Genomic DNA, 13,137 nt, shown 5'->3' with positions numbered 1-13,137 from the left:
TTTACGAAATAAATTATATTTTTAACAATATACTTACACTTTTAAGCAAATACACGAATTTTTTTAATACATTTTTTTATCAAAAATGGAATATTTAAAGTTATATTTAATAAAATTGATTTTCAATCAAAGAATTAATCTTGAATACAGTTAAGTTTTTTACTAAACAATTAAATTTTTTTAAAAACTGTTACGATTTTAACGAACAAGATTAATTAAAAAATTGTTGATCTAAAAAAGATATCTTTTTTACCAAAAACGCAATATTTAAATTTTTAATTAAAAAAAACAACAATTTTCAATTTATAAAATCAAATTTTTTATACTATAGTTGAATTTTCTACAAAGGAGATTAATTTTCTACCGAAAAATACGAATTTTTAACAACAAATATAGTAGTTCATACTTAAAAAACAACAAAATTTAATTCTAACTAAAAAAACAATTAAATTATACCAAAAAAATGAATTTTCAACAAAATGCATTCATTGTTTACGAAATAAATTATATTTTTAACAATATACTTACACTTTTAAGCAAATACATGAATTTTTTTAATACATTTTTTTATCAAAAATGGAATAGTTAAAGTTATATTTAGTAAAATTGATTTTCAATCAAAGAATTAATCTTGAATACAGTTAAGTTTTTTACTAAACAATTAAATTTTTTTTAAAACTGTTACGATTTTAACGAACAAGATTAATTAAAAAATTGTTGATCTAAAAAAGATATCTTTTTTACCAAAAACGCAATATTTAAATTTTTAATTAAAAAAAACAACAATTTTCAATTTATAAAATCAAATTTTTTATACTATAGTTGAATTTTCTACAAAGGAGATTAATTTTCTACCGAAAAATACGAATTTTTAACAACAAATATAGTAGTTCATACTTAAAAAACAACAAAATTTATTTCTAACTAAAAAAACAAATTAAACAAAAAAAATGAATTTTCAACAAAATGCATTCATTGCTTACGAAATAAATTATATTTTTAACAAAAAAGATGAATTTTCAACCAAATATTTGAATTTTTAGTCTAAAAAAGGTAACTTTTTAAACAAAAATGGAAGTTACGGTTTAATTCTGTTTTAAATAACTGTCAATTTATAATATAGAATTTTCTATCAAACATTTGAATTTTTTTGACTTTTCAAATTTTCATACCAAAAGAACGAGTTATACAAAAAACATTCAAATTCTCAATACGTAAATATAAATTTTCAACCAAATAGTTGGTTTAATAAACTAAAAAACGAATTTTCAATAACAAGCATAAATATTTTCTAACCAAGTACCTAGCGGTTGAATTTTCAACTAAGAAGATGAATTTTATACTAAAAAAGACTATTTTTTAACCAAAAGCTGCCATTTCAGTCTAAAAAATATCACTTTTTAACCAAATACGAAATAATTAAATTTTCATTGAAAAAAAATAATTTAGAAAAACTATTTTTTTACACGCCAGTTAAATTTTCTATCAAATAGTTTTTTTTTAAACAAGCTTTGGAATTTTCAAAAAATTGCACAATTTTTTAACAAAATATTTAAATTTTGAAACGATTAATTTAACAAAAATAGAATATTTAAATTTTCATTTTCCAAAAATCATTCTTAATCAAAAAAGAATCGAATCTTCTACAAAACATTTGAATTTCCTACCAAAATATTGCATTTTCAAAATAAAAAGACGAGTTTTCTATACAAAACAGTTGAATTTCCAAGCCGAAAAAATGAAGTTTTAACAAACAAAAAAATCATGTGCAATCAAATCATTCAATTTTGAGTTTAAAAAATTATTTATATTATAGATGAATATTCAAACAAGGAAATTTATTTTCTTCCAAAAAACAAGAATTTAAAATAATAATTGAATCATCATCTAAAACGGGTTAATTTTCAACCAAACAGTTAAATTTTTAAACAAAAAAATGTATTTTATAATAAAAAAGCCGAAATTCAACCAATTATTTGAATTTTTAGTCTAAAAAAGATATCTTTTTACCGAAAAATGGAATAGTGATATTTTTATTTGAAAACAATCATTTTAAATTCAGAAAATTGAATTTTTTACGAGACAGTTTAAATTTTAACTAAATAATTGAATTTTTATCCAAAAAGTTGAATTTTCTACCAAAAAAGACGAATTTTCTACAGAAAATATAATAGCAGCTATTTCAACAATCAAGGATTTTAATTTTTAAATAAAAAACAATTTATATTAACCAAGAAAGTCAAATTTTTAACAAATTATTTGAATCCTCAATCAAAACAGATTAATTTTCAACCAAACAGTTCTATTTTCAACGAAAAAATGTATTTTCTACAAAAAAGGCGATTATCAAACAAATATTTGAATTTTCAGTCTAAAAAAGATATCTTTCTACCAAAAAATGGAATAGTTATATTTTTATTTTTTAAAAAATCATTTTTAATTCAGAAAAATGAATTTTTTACGAGACAGTTTAAATTTTAACCAATTAGTTGAATTTTCATCCAAAAGTTGGATTTTCTACCAAAAAAAGACGCATTTTCTACAAAAAAAATATAAGAGTTGATATTTCAACAAAGAAAGATTTACATTTTTAAATAAAAATCAATTGAAACTAACCAAGTATCCCAAATTTTTAATAAATTAGTTGAATGCTCGATCAGAGCAGATTAATTTTTAACCAGTTGAATTTTCAAGCAGAAATTGATATTCTATCAAAAAAGACCAATTTTCAACTAAATAGTTGAATTTTTAGTCTAAAAAATATTTTTTTAAACTAAAAATGAATGAGTTATATTTTCATTTAAAAACAATAAGTTTTAATTCAGAAAATTGAATTCTTTACGAAACAGTTTAATTTTTAACGAAATAGTTGAAGTTTCATTCAAAAAGTTTAATTTTCTACAAAAAAGACGAATTTTCTATAAAAAATATAATAGTTGCTATTTTAACAATCAACGATTTTAATTTTTAAATAAAAGAACAATTTAAATGAACCAAGAAAACCAAATTTTCAACAAATTAGTTGAATCCTCAATCGAAAAAAATTAATTTTCAACCAAACAGTTGAATTTTTAACTAAAGAATTGATTTTATACCCAAAAAAATACCAATTGTCTATCAACTTGTTGAATTTTCAAGCCAAAAAAGCGAATTTTTAACATAACAGTCTAATTTTCTGCCCGAAAATATAAATTAAAAGAAAATTAAATTTTCTACCAAGATGTTGAATTTTTAAGACAAAAAGACGAATTTTCTATTTAAAAATTGAATTTTCAAAAAGGAAGTATGACTGATTAAAAAAAATGGTTCAGTTCTCAACAAATGAATTCAATTTTGAATTAAATAATAAGACTTTTAAGCAAAAAAGACAACTTTTTCAATAAAGTACATAAATTTTCAACTGAACAAGATAAATTTTTAACAAAAATCGTACCCCTTTCGCATACATTCGTTGAAAAAAATACGCAATCGACATCACAGAAAAATTTTCTGGATCCGCCCTCGCATTATAGTTTGATGGGGAAAAATCAAACGTGTGGAGAAATTATTGGAAGATTGTCAGTAATTTTTTAATTTGAATTTTTAATTTATAAATTATAATAATAATATTTTTAAGCAGGGTGGCCGTTTTAATCGAAAAGCAAAATTCCCGGAATTCTCGACTCTTAAACTTTTAAAATTAAAGTTTAAAAGTTTTTTAATTAAATAATTTTGCACTCCATCAATGAATTTAAAAATGTTCAAAATCATATCATTTAAAGGAATTTTAAGTGAGAAACATTCAAAATTGAACGATTACATTTTTTATAAACTGAACAATTCTTAAATTAAAATTTAAATCATTTTTATTTCAAATATATTTTAAATTCTTCAAAATTGTATTTTAAAATTGTAAAACATCTACATCTTTTACATTTTTTCAAAATTGTAATTATTTAAAAAATTTTTTCGGAACTTCTATGAACATCATTTAAAAGGATAAGAATTTTTCCTAGAATTTTCCCTGCAAATTTTTCTTACCAATTTTTAAGAAATTCTGAAAAATTAAAAGAATGTCCTTAAAATCTTTTATATTCATTTTTGATATTTTTGTAAATATTTCTAAATCTTTGTCACTCTTCTCTTAAAATTAATTTTTCAGAATAAAAATTCATTTTCGTACACGTACACTTTTAATCAAATACTTGAATTTTTTTAACAAATTTTTTTTTATCAAAAATGAAATAGTCAAACTTATATTTTCAAAAATTGATTTTGTAATCAAAAAAATAATCTTCAACACAGTTAAGTGTTTTACTAAACTGTTACGTTAAAAAAAATAGTTACATTTTCAACAAACAGGATTAATTTTGTAAATTTTTAGTCTAAAAAAGATATATTTTTAACAAAAAAATACGAATTTTCAACAACAAATATAATAGTTGATATTTCAAAAACAATCAAATTTAATTCTGACTAAAAAAAACAATGAAATTGAACCCAAAAAAGAACGAATTTTCCACGAAATGCATTTATTTTTAACGAAATAAAAAATTTTTAGAACAAGGAAGACAAATTTTTAACGAATATTTGAATTGCTAGTCCCAAAAGGTCAAGTTATCCACAAAACCGTCGAATTTTCCATACAAAAATATAAATTTTCAAACAAAAAATTAAATTTGCAATCAAATAGTTGGTTTTGTAAACTAAAAAAACGTCAATTTTCAACGAAAAATGGAATAGGTAAATTTTAATGGAAAAATATAATTTTAATTTGAAAAAAACGCATCTTCTATAAAACATAAATTCATGAATTTTGTAAAAAAAACAGTTAATCTTTCATTAATTTTTAACCAAACGTATGCATTTTTAACCAAAAAATTTATGATAATTTTTACTAAAATTTTCCCTGCAAATTTTTCCTACCAATTTTTAAAAAATTCTGAAAAATTAAACAATGTCCTTAAAATCTTTTAGATTCTTTTTTTAGTAATTTTTAGTTATGTTGTAATTTATTTATACCGAAATTTTGGTATGAATAGCTGGATTTTGTAGGTCATTTCAAATTTGTAATTAATTAAAATTTTTTTTTAACTTTTAAATGTCTCTATCTAATTCGAATTTTTCCTAAGAATAATAGGTGTTCAATTGTTATTTATACATCAAAATTCAATAATTTTACTTAACAACTAATGTGTTTAAATAGAACAATTAAAAGTGCAACGTTCAAAGTTTAATTTTACTTTTAAATCTTAAAGTATAGTGCTATTTTAAAAATCATTAATTTATATTCAAGTTGTTTAACAAAAAGCTTATTTTTCCACAATCCTCGATTTCAAACGCTTCTAATTTTTAATTGTTTAAGTCTAAAACTGCATTTAAATTTTATTAAATGAAAATGTACGCCTAAAAATTACAATCTAGGATGAAAATAAAATAAATTCACTTTTTATCTTGCAATAACAAAATAAATTCACTGTCATTTACCGGTTCTTTCCGGTCCCGCGGCCACCCTCTTAAAACTTGCAATGCCTTCCGATTATAAACAAAATAAAATGTTTTAAACAAAATTATATAAATTGTAAAATAATTATAAATCTTTTTTATATCACTTTTATTTCCTGATCCTATAAATTAGTTTCTTACCTTTAAAAATAAAAGGAACCACAAAAATCACTTAGTTATTCAGCTTCTCAATTCACTCTCTCTTAGAAAATTCGTCGCGATGAAAGTGCAAATACTTTCATAAAAAAATTGATGATAAAAACATAAAAACTTTCAATCTTCGGTTCCTTGGGGGCTCACAAGAAGTGTATTTGCAATTCAAAGCATAATCAGCAAAAAACAATTCGATAAACAATTAATCGTTCAGAGATTAAAAACTCTATTGATAATTCATTTTGCGCAAATAAAAAAAAATGCTGTTAATGAGCTGCTGACAGACGTCAATGATCTGAAGTATTTAAGATAATTCATATACGAATTAACATTTTCATTCACTTGAAACTAAATTCCTTTCATTAATTATTTAATTTCATCGCCCGATATTCTTTCTTTCTCATTTATTCATTTTTTTTTAAAATTAAAAACTGTTTATTTTTTGCATTTGAGTCGACTGAATCGAGGTGACTTTTTATAGGTTATATGAGGTTAGGTTGCCATTTTTCGGCCTTTTTGGTGTCAAAGTGAGTGGAGATGATCTCCGTTTTTTGTCGGAATGTGCTTCGATTTCAAGATAAAAGTCCATCTCGTTTGTTAATTTGTATTTCTTCTACTTCTCCGAATTTAAAAATTCAAAAAGGTACGCAATTTAATGCCTATGAACTTGAAACCTCGAAGTGTGTCAAAAATATGTCAAAATGACGTAACGTAAACAGAACCTGCAAATAAAACAATCCCATATGATGGGATTTTTATTAAATTAAATTATTGTAATATTTTTCATATCAAAATTCACTTCATTTTAATAGCAGACTTAGTGTGAGTTTTTTCTTTTTACTAATTTGTCATTAAACATTTATTAGAAAGAATAATAAAATATTTTTATCTTATAATGTAAGGAAGATACTAAAGTTTATGTACGCTCCTGAGCTTAAAAACCCTCTCTTTAAGTTTTAAAATGAATTTCCAATTCTTGGTAATCGGGGAAAACAATCACATAGCCGCCATTTTTAAATGAATTGAATTGGAATGAGCAACCTGTGCAACTTTTATAAATGAATCATATCTCACATTTTCAGTTTACATCTCAGGATTTTTGTTTTCCAACATAAAAAATGTAGCAATTTAAAAATCGTTTTTTAAACAAATTTTGAATTGAAAAATTCCCGAATTAGAAAATTGCTGAGTAATAAAATTCCCAAATAATAAAATTCCAGAATCGGAAAATTTCCTAATGATAAAATTCCCGAATAGTGTTTATAATATTAGCAAATTCGAAAATTCCCAAAAAAATCAAATTCTCGACTCTGTGAATTTCCCGAATATAAAAATTCTCGAATCATAAAATTTCTATACAATAAAATATCCGAACATTTTGTAATATCAAATTGGAAAATTCTCAAAAAATGATATTCCTGACACTGTAAAATTTCCGAAGTGGAAAATTCCCGAAAAATAAAATTTCCGAACATAGTTTATAATATTACCAAATTCGATAATAAAAAAATATTTTTTAATTCCTGAAGTGGAAAATTACCAAAAAATAACATTCCTGATACTGAAATACCCGAAGAATTAAATTCCCGAAAAGAGTTCATAATATTAACGAATGAGAAAATTCCCAAAAAATAAAATTCCCGAAAAGAGTTCATAATATTATTAACAAATTGGAAAATTGCCAAAAAATAAAATTCCCGAAAAGAGTTCATAATATTAACAAATTGGAAAATTCCAAAAAAATGAAATTCTTGACACTGAAATTCCAGAATAATTAAATTCCTGAAAAGATTTAATAATATTAACGAATGAGAAAAATCCCAAAAAATAAAATTCCTGAATAATTAAATTCCCGAAAAGAGTTCATAATATTAACGAATGGGAAAATTCATCAAAAATAAAATTAATTAATTTCTTGATTTTTAAATTAATTAATTAAAAATTAATTAATTAAATTCCCGAAAAGAGTTCATAATATTAACGAATGAGAAAATTCCCAAAAAATAAAATTCCCGACACTGAAATTTCCGAATAATTGAATTCCCGAAAAGAGTTCATAATATTAATGAATGGGAAAATTCCCAAAAAATAAAATTCCCGAAAAGAGTTCATAATATTAACAAATTGGAAAATTCCCAAAAAATAAAGTTCCCGAAAAGAGTTCATAATATTAACGAATGGGAAAATTCACCAAAAATAAAATTTCCGAATAATTAAATTCCCGAAAAGAGTTCATAATATTAACGAATGAGAAAATTCCCAAAAAATAAAATTCCCGACACTGAAATTTCCGAATAATTGAATTCCTAAAAAGCGTTCATAATATTAACGAATTGGAAAATTTCCAAAAAATAAAATTCCCGACACTGTGAAACTCCCCAATATGGAAATTGTCGAATATACCAATTCTCAAATAATCAAATACCCGATTTGGAAAATTCTCGAACAGTTTATAATATTACCGAATTGAAAACTTGCCAAAAAATAAAATTCTCGACACTGAAATTCGCGAAAAGTGTTCATAATATTGACGAATTGGAAAATTCCCAAAAAATAAATATCCCGACACTGAAATTCCCCACCATGGAAATTGTCGAACATAAAAATTCTCGAATAATGAACTGCCCGATTTGGAAAACTCCCAAACAGTTTATAATATTACCAAATTGGAAAATGTCCAAAAAATAATATTCTTGACACTATAAAATTCCCAAAGTGGAAAATTCCTAAGTAATATTACCAAATTGGAAAATTCCCGACATTATGAAATTCTCGAATATGAAAATATTCGAATACTTAATCAAATTCTCGAATTGGAAAAATCCCGAACACTAAAATATTACCGAATTGGAAAGTTCCCAAAAAATAAAATTCCCGACACTGTGAAATTCCTCAATGTGAAAATTGTAGAATATAAAAATTCTCGAATAATAAAATTTCCTTAGTGGAAAATTTCTAAGTAGTGGAATTCCCGAACAGTTTATAATATTACCAAATTGGAAAATTTCCTACATTATGAAATTCCCGAATATGAAAATACTTGGATAATAAAATTCTCGAATTGAAAAATTCCCAAAAAATGAAATTCTCGACTCTGTGAAATTCCTAAGTATAAAAATTCTCAAATCATAAAATTTCCAAACAATAAAATTCCTAATACTGAAATTATCGAATAATTAAATTCCCGAAAAGAGTTCATATTATTAACGAATTAGGAAATTCGCAAAAAAATAATATTCCCGACACTGGAATTTCCGAAAAAGAAAATTAATATAAAAATTCTCGAATAATAAAATTCCCGATTTGGAAAATTCCCAAACAGTTTATAATATTACCAATTTAGAAAATTCCCGACATTATAAAATTTCCGAATATGAAAATACTCGAATAATAAATTCCTCGAATTGGAAAATTTCCGACACAGTGAAATTGCCGAATAAAAAAATTAGCTGATTGGAAAAATAAAACTCCCAACACTGTAAAATTAATGAATTTTAAAATTCCCGATAGTTTATAATATTACCGAGTTTGAAAATTTCCGGATAATAAAATTCCTGAATTTAATACAAATAAACATTTTCTTATCAAAGTTATAAAAATTATAAAATTTTTAATGAATAAATAATATTTATAAAAAGTTTTTTTTCTTTTAATTCGGAAATTTTCTGTCGGAAGTTTTAATATTCGGGAACTTTCCGTTTCGGCAAGCGTCAAACTTTTTAAATTTTTAAATAGGTAAAATTTGAATTAAGGAACAATGTTTCGAATAAATAAAAATATCTCAAAATTGAAAAATTTCAGATTAAAATCTAAAAAATTCGACAATTTAATTAGAAGGGAGTTGAAATATCATTGCTATTAGAAGGCCTATGAAAACATTTGATTTTGAATTAAAAAATCTCCAAATTGAATTATTTCATGTTGAAATTTCGAAAATAAGAAGATTATAAAACTAAACGCGCATTCACGTATCTGGATTTTTATTTCATAACATAAAAAATTAAATAAAAATCCATTTTTAAAGAAATTTTTATATAAATATATAATTTAAAACAATGTTTGGTACAATTATTAATAATTTCGAACTAAAAGCGTTTATCATTTTATAATAAAGGCAATTTAAATTACATAATATGAAGTTAAAAGTGTTTGGAGTTGAATCATTTTAAATCAAAAGATCTCGAAATTGAAAAATTTCAGATAAAAAATTTCGAAAATTGGAGAATTTCACGAGAAAGGAGTTAAAATATAATTTATAATTGAAAGCGTTCAAAACTGGACAATTTTGTTTGAATTGAAGAATCTCGAAACTGAATAATATTTATAATTAAAATATTTTAAAATTAAATAATTAAAAATTGAAATCTAATTTGAATGTTTCAATCAGAACTTCTGAAATTATAAAATTTTTATTTCATAACAAAATTATTATTTAATATTTAAATAGAATAAAAATCATCACATTTTTTATATTACAGTTTATTTTTCTAATAGAATTTCAGAATAAAACAGTATAATAAGAAAAGAAGTACTATATTGAAAGAAATGTGAATCAAGTAAAGATTTCATTAATACTAAATATTAATAAATTTGAATTATTTTAATAAGTTTTATTAATTTTTTGGTTGATTTTTTTATTTAGCAGTTAATATTTTGAAATATCAAAATATAAAGTTAGCATTGAAAATTTTAAATAAACAATTTTATTATTAAGATATTTCAGTTCTTTGTATTTCTCGAAGAAATTTAGTATACAATAAAACAATACGATAAAATTTTAAAAATGTATACACCTTAAAAATTGTTTTATAATATTTTCGGTCGCTATTACAAAGTTTCGGTAATATTTAACTATTTTGAAATTATTTTATATACGAGGTTTCAAAAACATCAAATTTATTTATTTAAAAAAAATCCTGACATCTTTCAAATTCTGAACTTTGTTCGAAAAAATCATTTTACTTTTTTAATATTGAAAACCTTAAATATGTATAAATTAAAACTTGAATTTTTTAAAATAGGAAATTTGAAATATCGTTGAAAAATTAAATTACCCTTAAATTCGGATCTTGAAATTATGTTTTTAAAAATGATTAATTTTCAAATTGTAAATCAGGATTTTTAAAAAACCAATCATTTTAATTTTATAATACTGAAGACTTTCAAAATGAATTTATGCAAACGTGAAGTGTTAAAAATTAAACAATTCCAAGCATAGTTTAAAAATGCAAGATTTCATAAATTAGAGTCTCGAAATTAAGTTGTTAGAAATTATTAATTTTTTAAATTCCCATCACTATTTTTATATTACAATCACTTTGAGTTTTTAATATTGGAAAAATTCAAAATTATTTTCAAATTGCATGCATTACGATTTTTAAAATTCAATTATTTTCATCTTTTAATTGAAAATGAGATATTAAAAATGATTAATTTTTAAATTGTCCATCCTGATTTTTAAAATTGAATCTTTGTAATTTTTTAATTGCAAACTTTCAAAATTAATAAAATAAAACTTTAAGCGTTAAAAATTGGATAATTGTGAACTTAATTTTTAATTGATGAATTCTTAAAGAAGGATTTCGATACTAAGTTGTTAAAAATGATTAATTGTCAAAGTGTGCATCACGATTATTATAATTGGATCATTTAAATTTTTTAATATTCGAAAGTTTCATAATGAATAAATTCAAAATTGAAGCTTTAAACATAAACGATTTTCAACTTCGTTTAAAAATTGAGGCATTCTTAAATTAGGATTCTGAAACTAAGTTGTTAAAAATGAATATTTTAAAAATTGGGCTTCACGATTTTTAAAATGTAATCATTTTAATTTTATAATATTGGAAACTTTTAAAATTAATGGATTTAAATTAGAGGCGTTAAAAATCAACAATTTCAAACTTCCTTAAAAATTATTAATTGTCAAATTGTGCATCACTATTTTTAAAATGCAATCCTTTTAATTTTATAATTGGAAACTTGAAAAATAAAAAAATGATTCAAACTTGAAGGGTTATAAGAATTAAATAATTACAAACTTCATTTAAAATTTGAAGCATTCTTAGAATATTGAAGCGACTTGGGATGATAGAAATTTTGGTTTTCGATTTTTTTCTGAGTTGGAAGAGGAGCAGTTTTTTATTTTCAAGAAAGTAACAGACTTAGAAGGGAGGAAATGTTCGTTTTCAAGTTTTTCGAAATTGGAAAAGGCACTTATTTTGTTTTTAACATTTTTATTAAGATTTTTCAGAATGGAAATTTTTGTTATTAATTGTTTTTCTGAATTAAAAGAAGCTAATTTCTTTTAAATCGTTGTTATTGAGTGGATGAGGGCAAATTTCGTTCATATTTTTAACCAGAAATCTTTGAACTATTCAATTCATAAAATTTAAGAATTTTGCAATATAAAACGGCATTTGATATAAAAATATTAAATTTAAGAGTGTTATATTGTATACGTGTAAATTAAGGAGCCTTTGAATTAAAAATTTCGGAATTACAAATTTTTTTAGCAGTAATTTTAAAAGTAAACTTCAAAAGAGTTCCTCTTAGAATGCTTAAATTTACCGTTAAATTGTAATTACATTAAATGAAAACAAAATTATAATCCCGGAATGTTTTCCGGGAAAATATACTCTATAACTCTACTTTTTCTAATTGTAAAAATAACTAAATAATCTTAAAATATAATTATTTGTTTATAAACTGTTTTCTTAAAAAAATGGTTTTAACGATTTCAGCCATAGAAAAATTTACTTCCGAAATTGGAAACAGTAGAGTTGTATAGAATGTTTTCCCGGAAAAAAACGTCATTTATTAAAATGCAATCATTTTTCGAAAATTGGTAAGAAGCGACGATAAGAAAAAATTCAGTTGCAAAAAACATGGTTGAAATTAATGTTTTTTTATCAATTTGAACATTTTTCATATAAAATAATGTTTTTTTATAAAAAATAAAGTTTTTTATTTAAAAAGACATCCTTTATAATATTTTAATTCTTAAAATCTTTGAAAAAATATTTTGTTGTCAGATAATTTCTCACTTTTGATACGACAAAATTAACAGTTTCAAAATGCATTTAAAAATTAAAGCATATTCTCAAATTACAATGTTGAAACTATATGTTGTTGAAAATTATTGATTAAAATTTTGTATCATGACTTTTAAAATGGAATAATATTCATTTTGTAATTGAAAAATACTTTTAAAAATAGTACATTCGAACTGGAAGCGTTAAAAATTAAACAATTTAATTTAACAATTGAAATATTATTAAATCAGAATATTGAAAATAAATTGTGGAACATTATTAATTAAAATTTTGTATTATGATTTTTAAAATGGAATAATTTAAATTTTTTAATTGAAAAATATTTTTAAGAATCGTAAATTCGAACTGAAAGCGTTAAAAATTAAACATTTCAACATTTTATTTCAAAATTGAAACAAATTCTTAAACTAAAATCTTGATACGAATCTGTTGAAGATTATTAATT

General features: G+C 22.3%; 1 protein-coding gene across 3 annotated transcripts in view; it reads left to right on the top strand.

Annotated features, from left to right (window-relative positions):
• Positions 1–13,137, top strand: part of LOC117177888 (methionine-R-sulfoxide reductase B1) — a 46,780-nt gene that overhangs the window by 9,105 nt on the left and 24,538 nt on the right. The window contains exon 1 of one of the 3 annotated variants that reach the window (XM_033368952.1): positions 6,058–6,280. The exons of 1 other annotated variant lie outside the window; for it this stretch is intronic. In XM_033368952.1, the coding sequence (XP_033224843.1) occupies positions 6,175–6,280 (106 nt within the window). In that variant the 5' untranslated portion in view covers positions 6,058–6,174. Of the gene's footprint in view, positions 1–6,057; positions 6,281–13,137 lie in introns of those variants that run through there. One more of the 3 variants, XM_033368954.1, reaches the window with a different exon arrangement.

Source organism: Belonocnema kinseyi, chromosome 8, assembly GCF_010883055.1.
Source record: "Belonocnema kinseyi isolate 2016_QV_RU_SX_M_011 chromosome 8, B_treatae_v1, whole genome shotgun sequence".
NCBI lineage: Eukaryota > Metazoa > Arthropoda > Insecta > Hymenoptera > Cynipidae > Belonocnema > Belonocnema kinseyi.
This window is presented reverse-complemented; position numbering and strand designations above follow the sequence as displayed.